The sequence below is a fragment of the Hylaeus anthracinus genome, unplaced genomic scaffold (assembly GCF_026225885.1).
Source record: "Hylaeus anthracinus isolate JK02 unplaced genomic scaffold, UHH_iyHylAnth1.0_haploid 3, whole genome shotgun sequence".
Lineage (NCBI taxonomy): Eukaryota > Metazoa > Arthropoda > Insecta > Hymenoptera > Colletidae > Hylaeus > Hylaeus anthracinus.
In genome coordinates, this window is record NW_026535284.1 from 7801730 (window position 1) to 7826986 (window position 25257).

A 25257-nucleotide genomic window follows, 5' to 3' on the forward strand; every position below is an offset into this window, starting at 1 on the left:
GCTAACGACACCAGAATACCAAGTTGGATTTACGTTGGATCTCAACGGTGGATTCTTAATTAATCATTGATGGCTATTACACGTTCGTTTAACATTGTTTCGCGACGATATACGGTTTTTCGGGGATTCATACGGACAGACAATTGAACGTTCTCGGGGCATAGCAGACGAACACTTCCGGCGATGGCAGAGACATCGATCGGCTTATTGTTTCGATTCTCGCATTGGTAGTTGGGTGAAATTTGAATTGTATTTCGAATCGGAGATAGGCGAAATTCTTATCTAGATAATAAGTTTCGAACAACGAGCGGAAGATAAACACATTTTTGTACGTTATTCGTTGAATAGGTATTAGAATTTAAATGATGGAACGAAATATGTCGAAATATGAACGAATAGATCGAGAGTTAACTATTGAAAATAACCGTTGACAATAGATCGCTATACGCTCATTTGTTATTTATTATTCGTTTTAGACGAATTTAAATCATTCGATATGAAATGTAATTCCATTTTATGATTTGAAATCTTTATTAAATAAGTAATCGATCGAAAGTAGTTTTATAGGTTATCGTTCAATTTTGTTATGGGTATTTTGCAATAAGAATTAAATACTACGAAAAGTATTTTTTTATTTCACTAATGTCATCTAATCATCCGAGAGTATTCGTATGAATTGTATCCTTAATTTAATCCCTTTTTTTCTGTAGAAATGACCAATGACAATAGTAGTGTAAGTAGTTAACAATACGATTAGAAAAGCGTTTCTTAAATTTTTATTTGCATCTATATATACTTAATTCTTATTTAATAGATTTTTTTTATTAAATATTACTATAATATATAGCATGTCGAATGAAAATGCTCGTAGAAACCATTAATTTATTGACATCTTTATGCACATCGCGTCCCTGATTTTGGTCTCCAAATTTCAATCCCCTCTGTACCAGAAACAGCAAGGACGTCGTTCAAGTAATCAATCTGAAGAATAAGATACACTCCTATACAAATCTTACATAAATCAATATTATATAAGATACTTACGCTAGCCACTTCGCCATAATTCGATTTCAAAGTGACAAGGTGTTGCGGAGGATCAGTAGGACTGGATATTCTTACTGTCTCATCCGTGGAACTTGTTATTAAACATCCAGGTCCTGCATGAACACCACTGATACCTTTCTTGTGTTCAGTAGGATAACACTTAACTGGTTTAAAGTCTTTCTTTGGATCTAATACGTGCAACTTTGCACTACCATCTCCTACGTAGACCATATCTCTCTGCATGCACATACTCATGGGAAATGATTCTTGTGAAATCTGAAATATATCCACTAAGAATAATTAAACTTCTTTTTCTAAGACTTTTACTGTAAGTTCCTTACAGTAACATTTTTCATGATTCTTCCCGCCCTTTGATCCCATATACCGACTGTTTTATCTTCGCTGGCCGACAAAATAAATTGAGAATTCATCGCTAGTCTAATAACAGCTCTTTTATGTGGTCGGTACTTTGCAATAGGATGGTTGCCCAATCTCTGATCAAATACTAATATAGTTCTACCATATGAACCCGTAGCAAAAGTGGCTAGTTCAGGACATGACGTAATACACAACAGAGCACCTAAGACGTCCCTAGAAAATATTTAATGCTTATGTAAAACATTATAACTTTTTGGAAAGATGCAGCATTTTGCATAGTCATTTTTGGCAGATCGAGCGAAAGCATGCAAAAAAATACTAAGCCGTTTCTTTGCTTGAGTTCCTTTTGTAGAAAAATCTTTACGTATAGTGTCTGCAACTTAATATGCTAGTTTTGTAACAATATGTGACTAAACTATTTCTTAAAGATAAAATTTCATGCCTTCCTCGCTCGACCTTCCCATAACGTGAGCAGCGAAAATAACCAGTTTGGTTCTCATGTACATCTGATAAGTTTTGAGGGGGTAAAAACCAGTATTGGTAAGCGTCCATGCTTTAATGCTTTGATCCCAACTGCAACTATAAATGGTATTGTCTATTGCTGTTAGGTCCCAAATCCATCCATCATGGGCTAATTCTTTACACATAACACTTTCTTTTTCATTTTCTTCTGTAGGAAGCTTCCAGCATGCCAAGGATCGATCTCTTGCTCCTGATATACAAATGTGTCCATCCTAATTTGACAGAGAAATAATACTAATTTACTCTAACACAAATTTTCATATAAAGTTAGATAGAATTTAATACCTACCTGCATTAACAGCAATCCATCAATGGTACTGTACTGTAAATTACTAAGTGATATTCTCTCCATCGAATCCTCCTTCTTCCATAATGAAGTTTGTTTTTCTAATGCAACACATGATAATTTCCAAAACAGTTCATCGTCTTCAGCTAAATGAAATAACATATCCATAAATGAACAATATATAAATGAGACAGTTAGCAATTGCTATCAGTGTGTAAGAATACATTTCAAGTAAGAAGGTAATATGACATTATATAACTACTCATTCAGTGTTATCTTGCTGTTAATTAAACTAATAATTCATTGTAAACCACGCGTACCATTTTTCAAATGCAATACATGAAAATTAGGTTTTGTGTTAAATACTTAAAAGCTATATTATGTACAATAAAACTTGATACATAAAACACTTGAAGTACAATGGTTAGTTGTCGCATTCATTAAATAGATGGTGTTTTATTTATTTACAGAATGATTGGTCGTGCAAGGCGCAAGGTTCTATCAATTTGAGCTAACCAGGAGGCAAAACTGGGTAACCCGTATTTGGCCAAATATGATTGATTCTCACTTTCCACAGGGAATCACTGCTTAAAATCTCATAAAACTGTTTACACACTAAACTCAAGCCATGTACTAAAGTAGAGGCATCTAGGAAAGAACAGATATGAAGAAATATCTGAAATAAAACGATAACATTGTGTTAGAATTATCTTCTATCTCCGTAGAAACATTTTAGATTTATTTTACCAGAAACTACATAGTTATTTCTTAAGTCATGTTGATTAAATTTGCTTACAAGAAAAAGCATTTAAGAACATTTTAATACGTGCATTATTTAAATACAGTCGTATTTTTAAATACCCTATACAAGAACAGGCATTTAAAAATGGCGACCATGGATCGCTGACGTTTTGATAAAATTCTTGGAATGTTCTACTTGTTTTTTTAATGGTACACGTTATAGGTCATTGCTAACCGAATTTATTCAGCTTCATACTTTTATTTCAAAGATATCTACAAGTTTATTTTTCATAAAAACTTTATCGAAACCACATACTTCGATGACAGTTATTTTAACGTTTGTAAACACCAGATATAACAATACTCCGTTTAATAATCATTGTACTGAGATCATTTACTACAGTCGTACAGATTTATCGAAATTGGCAAACTTTATTAGGAAATTTAATAATTGTGGAATTACAATGTTCTCGCTCTTTAGGTATTATTTAAACAACGAAAGCTATTAGTGCACGAGTATGTGCATAATTTACAAATACATACCTCAACGGGAAAATCCAACAAGGATAACTGAGAATCCGTTTTATCATCCTCAATTTGAGAGGAGCTTTGTTCATCATCGCACATTTTATTCTAGAGTGGCCAGTATTGAACGTCGCGATTGTAAACACTATCATTCGATCGATGCTCAGTTTCTGATGACTCAACGCGCAATGAGAACAGATAAAAGTAACGGGTGTTTTCACTTACGTTCTTATTTACCGTTTTGGTCCTCGTGCTCGTTGCAGTCTTGCACCAGAGCGCATGACTCACTATCTCCGTTTAAGTGCATTTTGAGACTGACTCCTAAGTCAGGGCTGACAACCAGGAATGGGAAAAATTTTAAAAAGAATTTCACAGAATTCTATTAACTCATACAATTTAAAAAGAACACGGCACGTCGAAATGAGGCCCTTTATTTTCGATGAGCTTCCAGTTTTCACGTAATTGAAAAGCTAAACGTGGTTATTAGCTTCGTGAGAGGTTATCAAGTCAATGAACGAACACTTTATTAATTACGTATGAGAGCACTTTAATATATTTGTTATTTGGTCGTTTACATAAAATATGTTATATATAGGTTATATGAGGCAGAATACATTTTTAAAACATTCATAAACATTTTCTCATTGGATTGATAACCTATATTGTAGAATGAATATATTCTGGTACTTTTGATAATAAAACTTTATATACAGTGGATGTGGAAAGTATTCGTACACTGATCTATTTCCAAAAAAACTATGTAAAATTGTAATTTATTAACTTATTTTTTATAAACAATGACATTCTAGATATTCTCGGAAATCTCTAGAATAGATAGAGTACAAAAAAAAAATAGCTATTTATGTAAGTTACGAAATTACCAAAAAAAAACAATTAATCGATAGAAATGTTGAAGCAATAAGTATTCATAAGTAACGTATAAACGTCGATAAAACAGAATTTGATTTCTGGTGCTGCCATTTAGCAGTGAATTGCTGAACTGCTAAAAATTTTTTGATCAGTGTTACCACCACTAAGTACGCAATCCGAAAGGGTCGTCATTTGTTCCGCGGCAATGAATGTGATAGGACGCTTTGAAGGACGTGTGTATTGTGGTGAGTGTCCTTCATTTGTACATATTCGCTTCTAATCTAATCGTCATCCTCTGTTAATGCTTTTATCCAATAATGATAGATATTTAATACTAAATTCAATTAATATCGCGAGAAAATTGGTACCGGTTTACACTTTTTTTTCGCCGCTTGAGTGTCAATTGTCGTTGACATTTTTAAGTTAGATACAGTCTTCCGCGAGATATTTTCAACTCGATTCTTGTTTAGTTATAGTACAGCTGTATTTGTTTCAACAAGCTTACATTAATTCGTCGTTTTGTCTGTAGATTGAAAGCGATTGAAATTCGAACGCGAGTGTTGCATCTCGACGCCATGACAGTCAACGTGCAAACGAAATTTCATCAAGGGGTAATTAGTCATTTTAGTACATTTTTACTGTTTTTTGATCGAATAGTTGTGTGCCTTACACATTGTAGTTTTACGAGAAGCATTATTTTCATTACCAGTACTCGATAATGCTGTAAATACGGCAAGTAATGTGTCGTTGGGGTATGTGCTTGGTTCCCGCGCAAATGTCGAATATGAATCTTGATATATTTCAAATAACTTTCGAAACGCTTAGTTCTTATTCTTGCCATTGGCGGCACTGAAATCTTACACCAATCTTAGTCGATAACGTTGGAAGTGATACAAAATTATACTTCTATAAAGCGAAAAATCGATTTTATACCTCGTCTGTATTTATAAATTAGAAAATTATAGAGTCTTAAATATAATTTAGTTTTTTTTTTATTTTCGTCTTAATTTGTAGTTCCGAATCTCTTCACCAATGAAACATTTATGAAAAAGTACTTGAATACTACTCAAGTAATGTTTTACATGGTATGCAAATAAAGTAAGACTTTACTTTAATAAAAATGTAGGTGAATGGATGAAATAGAACACTGTTGAACTATAAATCATTTAATTAAAGCACAGATCGCTTCATAACACTGTTTTGAATCCACAAAATATCGCGCGCGTTTTACATTTATAAATAACTTTGTACCCAATCGGTATAACATTCATTATAAAGCAATTAACAATCTCAAATTACAAGAACAATAGTATCATGCGCTCCTGATAAACAGAATATATTAATTTTCAAAATTCTTACATACATATTTATTTGGAATGGTATCGCGCTTTATCTGGAGTTCACAATTGATGTAATTTATAGATAATTCCATCATTTTCCATAAGGAGGAAATAACGATTGTTCGACCAAAATGTGTAATCAGTTTATCTTGAGTACGTACATACAGTATATTAGAATGCAATATTTGAGATAAAATTAGATATTAATCATACTTGAATCATACATTGTTTTTTAAACTCACAAGTTACTCAAATGCAAGTGACGCGCAGTCAATGTAGTATTCATACAACATTATTAGTTGTGTTTATTATAAGTGTATTTGTAAATTCAGACACACATGCTCGATTACAAAAATATCCCTATGAATAAAATATATATATATACATGTGTCTGTATCTCTATTCAGAGTGATATACCAATCATCAGTTCTCATTACTTAATGCAATGTAAAAATACATGTATCTTTGGCTTCACTTATGAATGCTCATGAAAATGAACAAAGATGCAACATTTATAATTTTATTCATTTTTTAGAGCACAATTATCAGGCATTTTAAAATACTCGGTAAAATTAATAGCTATGAATGAAAATATTGCGCCACTTGCAGAACCTATTTGCATAACTGCACCTGCATTAAAGAGTATTTTGGGAAGCATTGTGTTTCTAAATATCGATACAATAGACAACTTTAAATAAGAAATAGACCCTATTAGACCTGTCCACGACACTATAACTAGAAAAATACCAAGTTTGGTATCGTGCAGTGGAGGAGTAGGAGACATTAATGCTAAATATGTGACATAGCTTCCAACTGTTAAACACACTATAGACAAGTAATTTATAATTTTTATGTCTGATACTGTGAACCAGTATGCTAGTAAACATACAAGTGGATTTGCAAACTGAGATAATGTAATTGATAATTTATATGCTACATTTCCATATGGTAAGCAAGAGTATGATTGTATGCTAGGAAAGAAGCCATTGCTAAAAAAGTAACAGATAGCGAGTAATATGAATAAATAATATCGCGTCTGTTTCATTAGACCTTCATTGTGATTATGAACAACCAAATCTTTATTATTTCCTTTTAATGAAGAATGTTTCACATTTTGTATATCATTAGGACAATTAGAAATACTTGTTCTCGTTTCATTACATATACAATCAATAGATCTATCAAGATTTTTAGCGTTTTGCACAAATGGAGAATATTCCAAAATAATAAATGCAGTTAGAGATAAAAATAAAATAATAAAAATGAAAAGGAAATAATCGTTTGGAGAAAAATTCAAACCTGAGTTAGGAGAATTTGTTGTATCGTTTTTTACACTTGTACAATCTAAATTGTCTCCAACTCCTTGTATTAGAGCAACTATACTCGGCAGTACGCCGCTTAATCCTTCACCTATGAAAAATGATACCAAAAAACTTTGGTTAAAATTGCGAAGGTATGGCATAAATAATACAGAACTGAAACAGCCTAATAGAGCAACGAAGAATGTTAAAGTAAATAGTATCACGCTATGTTCTGTTTCGTTAATAACAGTCTTTTCGGAATAGAAAAACGTTAAAAGACCCATTGCACAAGTTCCTAAAACTAGCAAACACAATATCCACCAGGACTCGTTTGTTTTACATTGAAAGTATTGTAAAATTGTATAAAGCAAAGGTCCGATATTAGCAGCCTGTATCACTAATACTAGGTAAACTGGTAAAGTCCAGCTTTCCGGAGACGTATTGATAAGTACTGGTACTTGTACGTATATTCCATTGATACCAGTCCAAGTAGATATGCCAAATATAGTTATAAGAAGATGCAGAGCGATGCGACTTTTTCCCTTGCATCTACTTAAATCTTGTGAAACATTCCTCATTTTGCTGAATAATAATCAATAACAAATTTATATGATTACGATACTATTAGATAAATAATCTTACACTACATAAACTTACATATCTTGCAAAAATTAATATCTTCATATAAATTCTTTTGATATATAACACTAATAACACAACAGTTTAATACAGTAAAATATTACTGATTAAAATTCTACAGTATTTAGTACACTTCTAATAAAGATACTGATGCAATGAGATGATATGGCTTCTACCTTCGACTTCTGCTTAATCCAAACAATAAAATTTATCAGATAAAGCAACAAAGTTGATACTTTGTAAATCCTTAAATTGTCAAAGTGGCAGTTAAAGTCTCTTTGAAATATGAGCATTCAGAAAAGTGGTTCTCTACATGAACTCATGTATCTAATAAAGCATTATGTCATTGTAACTGAACTGATGATTCTATAGCACTTATTGAGGTACCAATATCTCCATGTTTATTGTAGATAAACTTTTCACAATGAATAACATGGTAGAATTGTATATTTTTTTAATTGAGAGTTTTGAAAATGCAATTGACTGTCATGTACAATATATTTGTGCCTAAATGTATGATTGTTCTTTAAGTACATTCGTTCACCTATGCCAAGTCCAAATTCTTTGAAATACGTATACAAAATTTAAGTAAAAATGCATTATGTCTTACTTAAGTCTAGTCAAACAATTGTTTTTTCTTACAGATTTACACGTTATCTTTTTCCCTGATGTATCACGGTATAAGTACTTTTAATACTAATAATGTACATGGACTTTTAACTATTATATATGATTTAGCTTGTCAATTAAAATAAATTGATAAAAACTAAACTGATTCCTATTTGTGTAAATCTGCTAGTAGGGATCAGCCTTAGTCGTGAAAGTTTACATTCTCTAAATTTATCCACATTACTGGAACAAGTAGTAATTATATCCTCTCTTTTTTCAAACAATAGTCATTACTCATAGGAACTAAAATGTTTTGTATACGTTAAAATTTTATATACTTTTTTCAATTGGACTATTTTGTATTCTATGTGAAATGTTATTGTCCTGTATGCATCGAACACGGAGAATAAGAATGAAATACTTTTGCATGATTAACCAAAACGAAAGTGACTATTGCTCCAATTAATGACCCAACTTGAGTTGCGACACCAGTGTAATATAGACCCCTGCCGGGATCGGGTCTAAACAATGTCGTAATACCTAATTTTATAAATCCTATTAGACCGCTAATTAATATCCACGACAAAACTACTAGCAGTTCTCCTACCCATGTGTTTTGTAAAGGCGGAGTAGGCGATTTCGCAGCCAAAACGCAAACGAAAGCCGAGAGTACCGTAACAATTACGAGGAGGACAGTGAGAAAACTTATTTTTGGTACTTTAATAACAAAACCTAAACACATCGCTAGTGGGCCAGCCATTGACGACAGTGTAACAGTTAAATGATATGCGATATTCCCATATGGTAAACAGGAATACGACTGAAGACTCGGTAATGTACCATTACCTAGGAAAGAAACAATTGCCATCATAATTAATAAATATGTATACACTTGCTTGGACATTGCCCAACCAGAGTTAGTTTTATAACTTGGTGGTGCTTTTGTGTCTGTGGGCAATGTTTCCATACTCCCTGGATGTTTCACGCGTTCTCTAATAGCAACAGATAGATTATTTAATCCTAAGAAAGCTAAATAAGACAAGAACAATAAGGCACCGATGAAAATGAAGAATATTTTACACGTGAACCTGGGCTCTGGATAATAAGGTGTGAATTCTATAGTGTTTGAGTCAGGTTTAGTAGTATTCAAGCACTCTGGATTTCCACCAACCCCTTGGACTAATGCTACTACGCTTGGCACAAATCCACTGAGCCCTTCTCCTACGAGATACGATACTAAATAAATTTCTCTATAGTTCCTCATGTAAGGCATGAAAAGAACTGAACTTGTACATCCAACGGCGGCTGTTACAAACATTAGGGACAAAAGAGCAGTTGAATGCTCATTGCCAAATACTACAGAGGTTTTTTGATATACAAATGCTAATATAAATGTAGCCAATGATGCAGCTGCTAGAAGTGAGTACGTAATGTATTTATCACATACCCACGGACTGTACCTGAAAGAGAAAACAATATTATTATAATTGAAGATATGAAAGCTTTAACAAATTCTATAGTGCTTACTTTATATACATCGTGTAAAGTATTGGTCCCAAGTTGGCGAATTGTACTAGCATGACCATATATGCTGGAAGACTCCATCCCTCTGGAGAATTGTTTACTAGAAGAGGTAGTTGAACATATATACCATTTATTCCAACCCATGCACCAAGACCAAACAATAGCGCGAGCAGGTCCACTATTAATCTTCTATTGCTCAATCGTTGACTCAACATTTTGATTCCGTTGTCATTCACCAGCAGTGGATCCACACAGGTCAATCGACCTTCATGTGTATTTTCCCGTCTCTTCTCCGTTGTTTGTCTTGTTTTAGGAACACTTTTAGGCTCTTATATTTGAAGACACGTAGTGGTACAGGCAGCACAATAGCGTAAAAGACTTTTATTTCCTTATACTTAATGTTCCCCAAAACTCTTACGCAACGACTTCACTAATTAAGCATATGTGCCAGTTGCAGGAAAAAAAGAAATTCAATTTTTTGATGCAGTCAGCAATTCTGTTGTCATTCGATACTGTTTCGGTGTTCGCGATGAATTATACGTTGTCACTAGCTCTTTTTCCACGTACATATTTTTATAAAATTGTTCTTCAGTCTCAAAGGAATTTCGTAGCCGTGTTTTAGCACCGTTTCAAGACATTTTTCTTTTTCCTCTTCACGGAAAACATAACCCACCGCCGACAAAATTTCACAGCCACGAGATAATTGCCGATAGATACAATTATTTGACGGATACGTATATAACTTTCGAAGTTCGCGACTGCGTGATCGAAATTGTTGAGCAAACACAGTGACAACAACGTGGCAAACTACGGAACGTTAACTGACGTACAAATCGATCAACGGCCGCAGCTCGACTCACGACTGTCGTCTGTCTCTGACTGTCTCTATCCTTTTCGACGATTAACTATCGTTCGAGTACGCATGCAGTTGTCAATTTATTCTGTCAAGGTTGTCGATACACTTTTAGATATACAATATATATAAGTTTAGAGACGTGTCCTAACGAGGTGTATGATTCTAGAAACTTTTTATTTTTATATTTCTATTCAACGAACGAAAGAAAACAGTATAACTTTTGTTTTTAATATCCTAAGATTTCAAATTACACGATTAAAATTATATGAGGTTTATACAAGCACATCGCGTATGTATATTAAATGTAGAATCTATTTTTTCGCGGTCAGTTTTGCGTTAATTAACAATTCGCGGAATATTATTTCACGCATGATAATTTTGTTTTTCATTAAAAGATTTTATTCATGTTGAACTTTGCATTCTCTTTCAGATTGTGCACTCCAGTACGATAGTTTATCGTTCCATATATGCGGGTCAATTACCACAATCATCGTGGCAGGTCAATTATTGTAATCATAGTACACCGTTTCGCGTATCTGTGATCGATGCAGCATTCAACGGAGTAACGATGCGTCAGTTTCGAATACCTTGATGTAATCATAGACGAAGATATCTTGGGGGTCGATGTCTCTTGTGACCGTTTTGTATTGTGTCGCAACGGTCACGAGTGATAGTAATGCGTGTAATTACAGTCGTGAACCATGCAAGAAAGCACAAGATAATCGAAAGCAAATTTATCGGGCAATCCATTTATTAGGTTGTCCCGAAAGTTTTTTTCGCGAATTGCACTCAATTATTTTATGTGGTCGTGTTTATATAAATAGACAATCTATAGATTGTTCAATCTATAGAAATTATAATTTCATAGATATTCATATTGTAACAGTAATGGAGCAAAATGAATCGTGCACAATTCAGTGATGTAACATAAAACATAAAATATTGTGCATGTATTACTTATAAATAAAGCGAAAGAAACTTTTGGGACAACCTAATAAAAAGGTCAATGATCTAAGAATAAGTTTTTATTGTTACAAGAGAAAATTTGGTCTTTCGTGTTATCGTATAATCTGATAGCTTTGTGTTCGTTAAAATTTTAATGACATTGATATTGAGATAAGTAGACTGCGGATTTTTGTGCATTTATAGGGAATTCGAATGTGCAACAAAACTACAAAACGCGCACAGTATGCAAGAATATAAAAAATATGGAGGATAAAGTTCATATTGTAATATTTGCAGAATAAATTCCTATTTAGGTTCAATTTTTGTAGCCGCGTTTGCCAAGATGTTATTTTGCAGAAAAATCCGCAGTCTAGAGATAAGTAACGAATTAAAGGATACTTACAATTAGCTCTACAAGGGTAGGTAACGATAAATAAAAACCACAATCGGTTGAATATAGCAAGAACTTTATAAAAGACGAGGCAGACTCACAGATGGTTTAAGTACATTAGTATATATATGTATATCCTCAAAACTTCTTGAGAAACGTGTGACGGTTGCGTTCGCATTTCTGAATAGATCACACTGATGAAAAAAGGGTTTTGTTTTGCGTTAGAGGTGCGTTTACATCGTGCGTAAAAAGTACGAACATACATCAATCGAAAAAGAGTCGTCACGAGGGAGATAGGAAGCTGAAAAGGAAACGCACGACCTCCCTCTGTACGTCGCGCCATTAATTAACGTCGAAAAATTTCGTTTAACATACTTTTGCATTTTTTTTTACTAAAACTTAGAAATACCTTTCTTAGTGTTCGTTAATACACGAAATCAAGTATTATAAATTTTAACAAGCGAGCCTTGGAATGATTTGTTGTTACGCGATTGCGTCGGTGTGTTTTTTTAATATTTTTCTTTTTATTTTACAGGGAGGATGATAAAATGGCGCGAAACAGCGACCCTGATGGCGCGCATCACGGAAGAGGAAGTCGCGGCGATAAGAAAAAACGTGACGCCTCCCCCAACGAAAGGGACATGAAAATATACATGAAAAAATTACTCCGAGAAAAATTGTTTCGAGTAGTAAATCGCGTCGCAGGCGATCGTTTCGTAAACTATCGAGGAGCGGCCATCGCCGCGTAAATGACTAGCGAATCTTTATTGTTTCATGGTGTTTCACCGTCTGTCAGCGCGCACGTTCGTTTCCCCGTGTGAACCGTCTCGGTTCGTCACGATGGAAATGTTCGACGCAAATGATGGATCGATCTCTATGTTTCGATCGGGAATTGTTCGCGATCGTTTATCATCGTTCGTCATGTGTCGGGTTACGGAACGTTTCTCAACAGAAATACAAGTTTTTTTTTTCGGTAGGAAAGCGCGGGATATAGTTGAACCTTTGTTAGCGAAAATGAACATCGATCTAGACATATCGTAGGGATTATGTAAAGCCGGCGACTAACTTGTAACAGAACATTGTAATGTAACGAGAACATTCGCTTATTGTTAAACCGGCGACTGACTTGCAACAGAATGCTGTAATGTAACTGCTTGGCACGATTTGTACGGTTCGGCACCAGCGTTACATTACAAGGTCGTTTTTGGAATCACGAATGCTCGCTTCGAACTCTCGGCTGAATTATCTCTCGATGCTTCCTACTAGCGCGAACCGAACTCAAGACCGGCTCGTTTAGTTGCTCGCTAGCCCGTTAAGACTAAGCAAATGCTCGCGTTAAGCCGGCGACTGACTTGCAACAGAACATTATAATGTAACGCGAGCATTCGCTTAGTCTGGACGGCCTCCTGCGCTCGGTTCGCTCTCGACCGTGGTCCACTGGTCTGTCGGTTTTTTGACGAACCTCTTTGATCGTCTACTTTTCACTGAACTGAGTAGGAAGCATTGCGAGAGAATTCAACCGAGAGTTCGAAGCGAGCATTCGTGATTCCAAAAACGACCTTGTAATGTAACGTTGGTGTCGAACCGTAAAATTCGTACCGAGCAGTTACATTACAGCATTCTGTTGCAAGTCAGTCGTCGGCTTAAAATTCATGCCGAGCAGTTACATTACAGCGTTCTGTCGCAAGTCAGTCGCCGGCTAAAAAGATGAAATAGGTCAGAGAGCGTTTGTTTCGGTCCCAAACGATCTTCCGTCCACTTTATGATACGAGTTCTGCAGGGTTCCTACGGCGATGAATGTATGAAGGCAGCTATGCCCTCTATATTTCACGTCTCGTTTTTAGGAAAAACCGATAACCTGGAGCTGGGCACGATATTAACTTCCGCCCTCTTGGAAAGAGTTACAGACGCGGAATATCGATGGACAAAAATTAATTATGCGATGCTGGGAGTGGGGGATCGCAATATCGGGCCTGGTTCGAAGAATCGGGACTCGGTTGGAGGCCAGCGAACCGATACTTAGAAACTTGTACACGAAAGCAAAGTGTTCTCATTCGGTTCGATTTTAAAGAGGTAGCCTGGTTTAGAATTTTGAAACAAGTAGTTTTTTCTTGTATGGAGAATTAGCTTTGAGAATATGTTCGAATAGAATGAATATATTACTAACGAGGAACACGGTACGATCGAAAAATATTAGACACCACGTATTTTTGTACAGACAGATTTAAAGGGTGAAAACTACCCGCAAGGTTGCGAGTACTTAACTTCATAACGACTTGTTCTTTATGTTCTTCGACGCAATAGAATATAACCTGACATCGAACGATTATTAAAGCTTGAAAACACGTGTAAAAATACTCGAAGTATGAGTAGATACGCGTACAAAATTCGAAATCGATAGGTTCTCGTACTTATTTTTAGATCAAACCACGAATAAAGCCTGGATTGACGATCTCTAGACAAGGCTGTCCACTCGAGTGCTTCGTCGCGAGAAGCTGAAACGTCTTTATCTCTGGAGATAATCAGATCGTCCCGGCTGATGGGTATTTTATGATGGCCGAGACTTTCATCTCGAAAAGTTCACGCGACATCGATCCACGATGGATAATTCAATACGTTTGAAGTAGAAAGAAAAGTACATCGTTACAATATTTACATCGATTGTAAACTCTCCCGTCTAACGCTCGTATGAGTAATCGAGGTTCTCCGAGGTCAATTGATGCCATGATAGACTGACGTAAGAGGATGAGATCGCGGAACATTTCTCGTTGGCCAACAGTAAGCAAAGCTCGATCGTGAGACAGCAGGAATATATAGATAATACGAGATAAGAGACTAGGTACGCAGACGGGTAGATAAGTGGCGTTTGACGAAAGACGGAATTACAGACGAGGACGGAGATCCGAGGAAACGGGGCTCCTTGACCCGACTGACTTGTCGATCCGTCTGGTGAATTCTGACCGTACTTCGTGTTCTCGCGTTCCTCGACGACGCGACGATGCCCGCGCTCGGTCCTCGTGAGAGTGAATTTAATTGACTGAAGTGCCGAACCGAATCACGGGCACGAAGTCTTGAATCTGCGACCTCGTTAACACCGACAACACGTGGAAGATAACATCGTCGAGTGGTTTATGAATTTATTGCGGTCTCTCGCGCGCGGCTCTCGTCTCCCTCTTAACTTTCATGCCCCTTGGATGTTCAATTATACTTGGAAATTCGGGTTATTGGGTATCTCGAGTGCCACCAAGTATCGAATACTCCAAACTTCCTAAAACATGGTGCGCGCTCGATGCTTGAAGTTACTTTGGTCATTGTAAGGGACAGCATACTAACCGAAATATTGATTGCAATGGAGATAGATGTTAGGTGTTCTAGATATCCGCGACGTTCCAGATACGCTGGACATCCTAGTATCGAATATCGTGGGTGCCTGAGGATTTCCAACTATTTCTGGATGTTTTGGAATTTCATGTTTCAAAGATCCTGCAGCACCCGAACTTGTGTTTCCCGCTATTTAAGATCCCTGTTATCGATACGACCGAACCTTCCAGGTGCTGCGCGATGTCCGACGAAGCAGCATTTTCTCCCTTCGACATCGTTATCCTACCGGAAGTAGAATCGCGGGGTATCGCGCTGACAGACGTTAAGGTGTTCACCCCGATCGGATTAGGTGCGATTGTCAGAGCTGCTGTCACGCCTGTCGCCAGCGTTTCGATTAGAAAATTCTGGATCGAAAACCGTGAAACAGGAGAATATAGACTGATAGGGAATAGGGTGAGATTCCTGGGCGACAATTTCCGTTGGTCTCTCGAAATTCAGGGTTTTGTGCCTGTGTATGTGTGTACGTGTGAGAAAGTCGAGCTTCAACACGGGACGCTCTTTACAGTACGCTTCGTTCGATAAAATCTGACAAATTACACAACGATACAATGACATTAGATACGATCGGTTCACGTCGTCGATAATATCCGTCGACTCGGTTCCAGGAATCGCTCGAACGATTCCTAACTATTTCATTAGAGCCAAGTCGATGGGTCAGCCCAGGCCATAGGCGTAGGCTCGACTAGTCTTCGATGACGCATCGACGTCGACGATGGTCCTGTATACGTGACCGCATATAAGATAAGAAATTTTTATTCGAGGACACCGCGGGAAGTGCGTTCGCTACGAGAGAGACCACTTCCCTTGCTTTATTTTATCGTTTCCTCCGCGTTGTTAGGATCATCTAGCCAGTAGTTGACGGAGTAAATTATATTCAATGGTAAGAACCATCAGGACGGCTTGTGGGGCCCTTCAGCTGTACGATAGTGCCTCGCGTAACCCTCGAAAATCGAGACTGTCGATTATCGATGCACGAGGCACGAGTACAGGACTGTTTCTTGGAAATTGTGATTAGTTTAGAGTAGAAGTACCTCTTGTAGGTGTATTTCTCCTCTAGAAAACGATCAGCAAACGTTTATCGACTACTGGCAAGGTGATCTTTCGTTACAATGTTAGTCACGTGACAAGCTTAGTTTACATCCAGCTTTATCGCTCCATTGAACGTACCGTACCCCGCTATCGTCGCGACACAGAGGTACTACACAGACATAGGAGGTATACTTCGCGGATGAACGATATTCGATACCAATGTTTGACCACCGAAATTTATTAATCGAAAAAGTTTATAGTAGACCAGCTAATCTTGAAGCTTTGAAATTCTCCCGTTCGACTATTAACACGTGACATTAGACCTTCGACGAGAATTTCTAAAAAACGCGACCGGTGATCAACTACTGGCAAGGTGACCTTACATTACGGAAACGCGTAAATACCAAGGATTCCCTGGCCTCCATAGGCGTAGGAACAATCGTCAGGAATCGAGCGATCGAGGTCTCTTTCGAATATTGGGATTCCCCACTCGAGGAATCTTATAATCGCAGTGACCACAAACAAAATAAAATAGCTAATCGCGGTCCAATCCTGCTCAACAGGGAGTGGAAATTCCACCGGAAATGGAAAAACGTAATCGCGGTGGCGATGTAAGCGCGGTAGGCCGCCATATTAAAATGGAAATAAGATCTCGCGCGAGTCTTCTATGGTACCACATATAACCGAATAAATTCCCGCTGACTCGAAACGAGAATTTCCCCAGAAACGGAGACTCTTCGCAGGTAATTCTAGAAGAGCCGCTATTTGTCATTTTTATCGCGCTGTACAGGTTATGTTTGCTCACGTACCACTTATCGGGGCAAGGCTTACCCCAAATTTGACCCACTGAACCACGTTTAGAATATCGTTAACGAGAACGTGCTGGATTATAATTCCCTTTGTCGCAATTAGAATATCACCGTCGCTAACGAATTTTGCCTGACAAGCGCGGAACTCTAACGTTAAGTTTGAAGTCGTGGACGAAGTTACAAGAAAAATTGGAATCGAAGAAGATAGCGGCTATCGCGACAGCCGCCGGTAGAAGCATACAAATTGTCGCGACTGTCGAAGTTTAAAAGATATTGCGAATTACAGAGTTGGGCAAATTCTAATTCGAATAACGAGGTTCGTTACGAAATTTTCTCGTTTGTTAACTCTGTTAGAGCCACCGTGAGGTGGAGATAATTTTTTTCTTTTACGCAATGTCTAAAAAACATTTTAAAGGTGACATCACCGTACACATTGAACAGTTGTTCAATAATTTGGGTGACTCAGACATACTTCGTTGCGTAACGAGTCTCGGAAAACTTCGTTTTTCCTCGATGGAATTATAAACGACGAAGTATATAGTCGCGAGTTAGCTAGAGGATCGAAGTGTGGACAAAATGGCCGCGATTGCTGGAGTCTCGAAAGGGAGCTCGATCCCGCGATTCTCATAAAATCCTTCTCTGCTTTGCACGTATATAGGCACAACTCTCGTAATCATCTTTCATAAATCTTCAACAATTTAGTACAGTTTAGTACAGTTATATACAAAGTATACAGATTCCGCTATTACAGAGGAGGGATACAACTTTCATGCGACGTATCGTGACAAGCCAGCGAGTTAAAAGCACGGAGGCTAGTACAGTTTAAACAAACAGCGATCTGTCGTACTAAATTAATCAGATAAATAAGCAAAGTTCGTCGAACGAAATCGGAATACGTTCCAAGCATCGTGGCTGATGGAATAATTGACGAAAGGGAGATATTCGAGACTCTTCCCTTCGTGGACGCTGGCTTTGCGTCCGTGCTTTTAACTGGCTGTTGCGAGACCTGACGGGTTTCGTGTACACAGGTGCGCCCGAATTACCTGCGGGCACACGTGCGCTGCACACGACGATTCATAGTGGTCTGTTAAGCGTGTACGCGATGTGGACTGACGGCGCCTTATCGATCGTTAGCTAACGATGAGACGGACGTGGTGCCCTGACGTGCACGTATCGCTCGCGGGCACGTGTTTCGGTGTGCTGTGTCACTCGCAGCCGGAGTTGGGCAAATTTTACTTCGAACGAATATTCGAATCAGATTCTCATTCGTTATTCGATAGGCTTTAGCGATGAATAAATGTACATACGCGAGGAGAGAAGAAACACCAATGGCGTCGTGTCCGGACGACAGAGATGGGCGAGACTTTTAGAAACTCGAACCTGAAACGTAAATAGATTTTATAATTCGCACTCTAATTTTTACTGTACAAACGATGATTTATAAGTTTATTTTTTTTATTCGTTATTCGAGTTGTTTCATGGAAACAAGAGTTCTTCCCATCTCTGGCTGACGCACATCCGGACGCAGCAATGGGCTCGAATGTGCCCCGCGGTGCCGATAGATATTGGATCGAGCGTACGTGTCACTTACGATGATGAGACTGCAGGAAGTTTTTGTTTTCAGGTAGACGCGAGATGGCACACAAGGCGTGAACCAGCGCTTCCTGAACTTTACGGCGGGGAAGTTCTTTGGGAAAAGGCGGAAAGGGTAGCGTATCTTCTGCTTAGTAGTAGATGGTACTTACCAGTTTGCTGAAAGAAGGATTGGAGCGAAGAAGATTTCAAGAGAACAAGTTTCATAGAGATTAGGAACAACAGGGGAGCTAGGAGTTAGATGATATTAAATATTAGGGGAAGTAAAGGCGTGGGGGGGACGAGGAGGGGGAGGGGAGGGGAGGGGGAGGGGGGGAGCTCAAGGGATTCCCAGGGCATCTTGAAGTAATTGAGGTTTTGTGTAGCTTATTATTTTTTTGATAAAAGATTTATGGGAAATAGGGGTGCTTTTAGAAACTCACGAAGGTTAAAAAGATACCTAATAGCGTAAAAATCTTACAAAGGTAAACATTTACACGAATATTGGGCAAATAGGGTGCTTTTAAAAACTCATAAAGGTTAGAAAGGTTCCTAATAGCGTAACAATTTTACAGAGACATTTATACGAATATTGGGCAACGAATAATATCCACTGCACAGCCTTTTATTCAATAGAACAAATTTTTAGTTGGAATTTTCAGGGTCGAAGAGTTCCGTGGATCGGAAAATGGCAAGGAAAGCGCTCGTAGAGTTCAGGAACCCTCAGTTTATATCGTTTGCCTGTTTCGTTTCGACGAAATGAAGTGTTAATTGGTGTGCTTCCGTCGGACGAACGAATTGGAGAGAAAAAAGGAATATCGACGGACTGTCCGTTTCGTAATCGGATAGCGACGCTAAAGTTAACATCGAAACGTCGATCCTGGAATGCTCGACGGGACGGGACGAGCAGGAAATTAGATGACAAACGTGCGACCCCAAGGTTCGAGCGCAATATCGTTCGCGACCCAGCACGTACAGTCGCAGAGAGATGGGCAACATTTTATTCGGAATAAAAGACAACAAATGAAACGGTTAAATTTTCTTCATTGCAAAGTATTTCATTTTTTAAATTTTCTTCCCATTCTCTGATCTTTATTCAACCGTTCATTTCGTATTCGTTGTTCGAAATTTATATTTAGATAAGAATTTTGCCCATCCCTGCTGTTGCACGGTATAGAACGCGACCAAGGAGTTCTAGGAAAATAAGTGTGTACTTTCGGCGAGCGATAAATTGGATGCATCTTCGATCTAGGCGTTATACGCGGTACGTCGTTCGTGCCTCTTCGCTCCGCACCGGGATTTTCGTTAATTATTTCTCGAAGGTAATAGAATACTTTTTAATAAAAAGAAAGTAAACATACAGGAAGGTTCCATTTTAACATATAAATTCATCAAAAGTGTAGATGATATGTACACGTTTAATAAGGAAATAAAAGATTCACGAATATCTTTCTAACGAGCTTTCAGTGATGGGCAAAACCCTAAGCTTCGAATAAATCTGAAGTTTGCTGATATGTTTGTCTCGTTTCCTCTCTTGAATATTTTCCAAAGAAGGAAACGAAGCAAACATATCGGCAAACTTCAGATTTATTCGAAACCTAGGGTTTCGCCCATCACTGCGAACTTTTCACTTCAACGATATTTTCTAAGCTATCCGGAATACATAAATCTCTTTGCTGGAATTATAATAGATATATAATAGAATAGAAATTATCGAACAAAATTAACGAATATCCCGTGCGTGAAACGAATCGAACGACAGCATCGTTCGCATTATGTTTACCCTGGTCTGTTGGCTTCCATCTTGGAACGCAATGGTCGTGCCGGACATCGACGCTTGCGCGTATACAACGGCCTCGGTTCCCCTACTTTCGTTTATGTAACATCGACTGCACTCTAAACTCTGTTTTTTTCTTTTTTAATTATTATAATCTTTTTTTTTTGTAGTTTCTTTTTGTATATTCGTTTTAAGGTGTGTACGTGCTACGATTATTACGTTGTTACGAGTTGGTGGCGACTACGCCGCACGGATCCTTTATTATCAAAGAAGTCGCAGACGATAGGTGAAAAAAGTCTTTAGAGGAAAATAGGTTTTGTTTGTTTGTTTTTCATCCATTTTCTTTTTTTTTTTTTATAGTAAATTGACAAGTAGATAGAATCGTGTGTAGAATCGAATCGACGGACGGGACGGGGCCATTCGAGTATATTTCCCCCGTCGATTCCCTCTTGGTTCCTACCGTGTATCCGTGTGTCTGTGTGTCTGTATGTTTCGTGTGTTGCAGGTTCGACCGGTTCCCGAGTCGATTATTATTAAACGTCAAAGCCTTCTTGGTTTCTCCGTCCGTGGTACTCGAGAACGAACAGCCCTGGACGGGCCGTTCCATTCGAAGCTTCATCCTTCGGAGCTGTTTCATCGTCGAGTGCCCTCTACCGGACGAGATACATATCCGTCCTTGGTCTCTGTTTATCGGACTCCATCAGCAAAAGAAAAAAAGTAGCATGGACGAATGTGATCAATCGACCATCCCCGCGAAACCTTCCCAGACTGAGCGATCCATCGTCCTCGTCTCGCGTCGTCTTGCTGTCCCATTGTCCATCCGGTCGCCAATTACGAGCTTGTACAGCGCGGAAGGAAAGAAACCCTTTTGCGCATCTTCTCTTCGATAGAATTCACGGACGAGTCCGCGTCCCAATCCTCGCTCTCAATGCTCTACCGTCAACGTAGCCGCGTGCTGGCACTTTCGACCTTGGTTATCCTCGACGTGCACGGCGTACGTCGACGACAAACGTCATCGTCGAGTCTCCAGTCCACGAGAACACAAACGAGTCGCGCGTTGCTTCTCCGTCGACGTTTCTTCTCCACCGTAACCGTCCAACATTCTAAACTCTCCACATCACAAATACGTCACTGTTATCCGGGTACCCAGTTCGAATCCCGTATCGTACCAGTCCACTGGTCCGCGAGCGCGCTCCTTCAAAGAGGCTCTCCCCGTCTGGTGGCCATCTTGGCAGCCCTGGAAGCCAAAGCGCCCAATGAGCACACGAGACCCGTCAGGGTCTCCCAGAAAGTGGTCCTACGTCTTTTGTGCGCTGCCTGACCGACGTACCCCAAATAATAGCCGGCGTAATGGTCGTTTCCACGTTCCGAGGCGCTGTCCGATCTGCCCACGCTGGACCGGGCCGACTTCGGTTGCTGGAAGATGCTGCGTCGGTGCTCCTGGTTCTGATCGACGCTCTGCCGCGGGGAACCGTCGCTGTACCTTTGCTGGCACTGTTGCGCCTCCTCGTAGAGGTGTTGCTGGAGCTGGACGTTGCTCAGCCGTCGGTCCATCATCCTGACCAGATTCTGGTGGACGCGACGATCGTTCTCTTGCACGACCGGCAATTGTCGTCTGCAACCGGCGGCTGGCAGCTCGTTCATTTGTTCCACTTGTCAGGCGTATTCGGTGTCCGTGGATGCGGATCTCTCCAGATGCGCCTGATGGCCACCGTGATGCTGTTGGTTCTGCTGTTGCTGTTGTTGTTGCGCTTCAGCGTACGCCAGGCTCTTCTGGTAGCTGAACAACTGCCTCTCTAGACTGTAATTCTCCCCTTGGAGCGAGGCTATCTCGCGTCTCATTTGCTGATTGTGTATGCGACAGACGTCGTCGTACTTGTGGTAAGTCGCCTGGAACAGTAGGTGGCTCTCGTTCCACTCTAGGCGAATCCTCAGCTGACCCTTGTCCGTGAGGTAGGGACAGTGGTTTTCCTTCACCTCGTTCGTATCCAGGTTTGTTTCCATGATGATTCCTTCGTCCGTAGACTCTTGAGCGTAGTAACGACTGAACGGGGCTCCTGGGAGGCTGGTCGCCACGGTGCTGGGCTCCTCCTCCCTGAGCAGGTAGGCCGACCAGCTCACGTACCTGTCGACGCAAAAATAAAATTGGATTTTTTAAACGGCGAGTTTCTCACAAAACGATCAACAGAAACTCTAACTTAGCTCCTTTGATTTCAGGTTCCATTAGGAAATACAAACCTCAAGTGATTCCGAGGAACGTTGTGGATATCCTTGTACACCAAGTGCAGCCTGACGGTGTCCGAGTGCAGATCGGCGCGAATGGTCCAGGCCTGCTTGTCCCGATCGTAGCAAGGAATGGCAGGGAGCACGGCAGGTCCTCGTGCTTGAACCGCCACCTCGCAGATGGTCCTAGCCTCGACCATCTCTAGCGACACTCGCACAGCTCCTTTGTGCGAGACTTCCGACCACCTGACGCGGGGATGCCAGCCGAAACCGCGTCCTTCCTCGTCCGAAAGATCCTCTATCTGGCCAGAGTCGATCCTACGATCACCCTCGCCAAGGGTGACGCTGTACCGGACTCTGCAGCGGTGGTCGAAGCCCCTCAGTCTCATCAGATAGACGCTCACGCCGCTGTCGTGGCCGCGGTAACCCTCAGGCTCCTTGTTCCCATGGGGATAAATGACCAGGTTCCAATCGAATCCCCCGAAAGCGAAGCAATCGGTCTCCAGCTTATTGGGCTTCGATTGTCCAGTGGGAAACGTGCTGCTGGGCATTTTAAGGTCTGTCATGTAGACGGTTCTCACGTTCGACATCGTCAGTTCCAGCTGGAACTCGCCGTTCGTGTCTGCGAAGTTGCGGTTGTACAGATCCGATACGGGGATGTAGTTTCGGTTGCCTTGGGCTGGGGCCTCGTAGGTGAACTTGACACGCTTACCCGAGAAGCCCTCGTTCATCGAAAAGTGCTCTCTGTTGAGCAAGGTGAACGTGAAGTCCACATAGACCCGCAGATTTCTCGATGCACCTCGCCATACCAGGTACGCGCCCAGCACCTTGGAGAACAGACAAGCTTTCGTCTTAGATTTTTCTTAGGTGTCTGTTACTACAGTGACTTCTAGATTCGATTTCATTAGGATGAAAATGAAGAAATTAGCAAGTTTTTAGGACTTTGAACCCTATATACTCGGTAGTACCAATGTACAGAAGATTTTAAGCGCCATATCTAACGAAACAGTTCCCTTTATCGACCCCAGATGGCGCCACCAAATCCGTATACCGACCCTGTACAAACAGCAACGTTGTCTCTACTAAAAATCTGGAAATCAGCGTGTTTTTTTTTTTACAAATCCAATCGAAATTTCATTTAGTTTCAACTTATAAAGTCACTCTACTATGGATCGTTTCGATACTCGTGGCCCATCCTGTACGTACTGATAACCAAACGCGCCGTTCATCGATCCTGGCTTTGCCTTTATTTCCTGGTCACACGTTCGTGAACCGAGATTGCGAGATTTTATTCTCGATAGTGGATTATCGCTGGCGGGTTCATTAATTTCCCGATAATATCGCTATTCAATTACCGAGTTAATCGCAGCGTATTTTGGTACGCGAGACGCGCCGCGTTTCCGTTCGTATTTACAAAAGCAGACGGCGTTCGCGCTAATTGAATTTAAGCATCGACACGGTCGATTGATTTTCCGAGTTCATTCCGCGCGATGGCGATTTAATAAACACGTTCGCGTATACTTTCGATCGATTGGTTTGCATACGCGACGGAGAACGTTAATCTACGCCGTGGTAAAAGTGAGAATAGCGTGACCTCTGATAAGAGATTGCGAAGGACAATGACCTCTCTGTGTAGCGAGAGATTACTGTTTTATTTGCTTCAATTACCTTGTTTCCACGCGAGAACGCGACGGACCATCGTTGGAAGCCGCAGACGAGTTCCTTGCTAGTGACGTCTCTTTCGGGATCGCGTACCACGCTCCTGGTGACGACGAAAGAGAAGACCCGCGTGCCACTGCTGTCAGGCAGCTGCGCGAATCTGTAGAGCAGAGCCATCACCGCATCTCGAGGGCACAGCTAAATCGATGGGTCCGCGATTGCTCGGCGCCTTTACGTTGCTGGATACTGTGGACTGCTCTGCAACAGAGAAAAGAGTTCCTCCATCTAAATGCTTTGAAATAATCGATGTAAAACAACTCGGTTATTCGTAAGTTTTCATGGAATTCCATACATTTATATTTCACTGGAATAGTTTCATCAATGGAGGAGCAAGAAAGGAGTTCGACAACACCCATGATAAAAAGTTTCGAGAATATAACGAAGCTCTCTGTCAGCGCGGCGAAAAAGACAAAATACCGTGGCCAGGAATCCACTTCGGTACTTGTAATGTAATCCCTTCCCGTGTGCGACAATTAATGCCACAGAGAGCTTACATGCAACTGCAGTATTTCACAGTTGAAATAGGATTACGAAGGGTCTCCACTTGCGTTCAAACGAACACTCCGATGCCAACACGTGAAACTTAAATTACGAGGACTTGACAGAGATTCTATAAATCAGCGACTCCATAAATATACCACTCGAGTAGAGGATTCAGGGATAATTCCTTTAGTCATTGTCGAGAAATGAAAATAATTGAAAGAAGGAGGAATCATCGTCGATGTTCGAACTCTGTAAAATTCGTAAACCACTCCGAGTAAACTTGGAGTAAGTTA

At 39.7% G+C, this 25257-nt stretch overlaps 4 protein-coding genes and 2 long non-coding RNA genes across 7 annotated transcripts; 2 read left to right on the forward strand and 4 right to left on the reverse strand.

The window, feature by feature from the left end:
• Positions 1-3: 3 nt before the first annotated feature.
• On the forward strand, positions 4-2893 carry LOC128893944 (uncharacterized). The gene is made up of 2 exons (XR_008461433.1): positions 4-328; positions 2701-2893. It is a non-coding gene; the product is annotated as an uncharacterized LOC128893944 (long non-coding RNA).
• On the reverse strand, positions 614-3750 carry LOC128893907 (F-box/WD repeat-containing protein 9-like). The gene is made up of 7 exons (XM_054155235.1): positions 3515-3750; positions 2747-2906; positions 2234-2376; positions 1927-2156; positions 1386-1635; positions 1045-1320; positions 614-981 (listed from the first exon to the last, which is right to left on the reverse strand). The coding sequence occupies exons 1-7, from the start codon at positions 3596-3598 to the stop codon at positions 895-897; spliced, it is 1230 nt and encodes a 409-aa protein (XP_054011210.1). The 5' UTR covers positions 3599-3750; the 3' UTR covers positions 614-894.
• Positions 3751-3941: 191 nt separating this feature from the next.
• LOC128893938 (uncharacterized) lies at positions 3942-13652 on the forward strand. Its single transcript, XR_008461428.1, has 3 exons — positions 3942-4977; positions 11066-11207; positions 12507-13652. It is a non-coding gene; the product is annotated as an uncharacterized LOC128893938 (long non-coding RNA).
• LOC128893899 (solute carrier family 52, riboflavin transporter, member 3-A-like) lies at positions 5517-7970 on the reverse strand. The gene has a single exon (XM_054155223.1). It carries the CDS (start codon positions 7583-7585, stop codon positions 6227-6229), a length of 1359 nt encoding a protein of 452 aa, XP_054011198.1. The 5' UTR covers positions 7586-7970; the 3' UTR covers positions 5517-6226.
• On the reverse strand, positions 8126-10634 carry LOC128893901 (solute carrier family 52, riboflavin transporter, member 3-A-like). Its single transcript, XM_054155225.1, has 2 exons — positions 9783-10634; positions 8126-9715 (listed from the first exon to the last, which is right to left on the reverse strand). The coding sequence occupies exons 1-2, from the start codon at positions 9992-9994 to the stop codon at positions 8632-8634; spliced, it is 1296 nt and encodes a 431-aa protein (XP_054011200.1). The 5' UTR covers positions 9995-10634; the 3' UTR covers positions 8126-8631.
• Positions 13653-20877: 7225 nt separating the features above from the next.
• On the reverse strand, positions 20878-25175 carry LOC128893896 (uncharacterized). 2 transcript variants are annotated; one of them, XR_008461419.1, is made up of 4 exons: positions 24431-25175; positions 22778-23589; positions 21870-22664; positions 20878-21776 (listed from the first exon to the last, which is right to left on the reverse strand). XR_008461419.1 is itself a non-coding variant. In XM_054155218.1 (3 exons), the coding sequence occupies exons 1-3, from the start codon at positions 24596-24598 to the stop codon at positions 22196-22198; spliced, it is 1449 nt and encodes a 482-aa protein (XP_054011193.1). In that variant the 5' UTR covers positions 24599-25175; the 3' UTR covers positions 20878-22195. The 2 variants fall into 2 exon arrangements, 1 of the variants encoding a protein (XP_054011193.1); XM_054155218.1 differs by having other exon boundaries at positions 20878-22664.
• Between the last annotated feature and the right edge of the window lie 82 nt (positions 25176-25257).

Coding starts and splice junctions, on each gene's coding strand:
- LOC128893907 (XM_054155235.1), bottom strand. CDS start 3,598: ATGTGCGATGATGAACAAAGCTCCTCTCAAATTGAGGATGATAAAACG. Junction 2,907..3,514: donor TGTTGGATTTTCCCGTTGAG/GTATGTATTTGT, acceptor GTTTTATTTCAG/ATATTTCTTCATATCTGTTC. Junction 982..1,044: donor ATTATGGCGAAGTGGCTAGC/GTAAGTATCTTA, acceptor CTTATTCTTCAG/ATTGATTACTTGAACGACGT.
- LOC128893899 (XM_054155223.1), bottom strand. CDS start 7,585: ATGAGGAATGTTTCACAAGATTTAAGTAGATGCAAGGGAAAAAGTCGC.
- LOC128893901 (XM_054155225.1), bottom strand. CDS start 9,994: ATGTTGAGTCAACGATTGAGCAATAGAAGATTAATAGTGGACCTGCTC. Junction 9,716..9,782: donor CTTTACACGATGTATATAAA/GTAAGCACTATA, acceptor TTTCTCTTTCAG/GTACAGTCCGTGGGTATGTG.
- LOC128893896 (XM_054155218.1), bottom strand. CDS start 24,598: ATGGCTCTGCTCTACAGATTCGCGCAGCTGCCTGACAGCAGTGGCACG. Junction 23,590..24,430: donor CGTTCTCGCGTGGAAACAAG/GTAATTGAAGCA, acceptor CTGTTCTCCAAG/GTGCTGGGCGCGTACCTGGT. Junction 22,665..22,777: donor GTTCCTCGGAATCACTTGAG/GTTTGTATTTCC, acceptor TTGCGTCGACAG/GTACGTGAGCTGGTCGGCCT.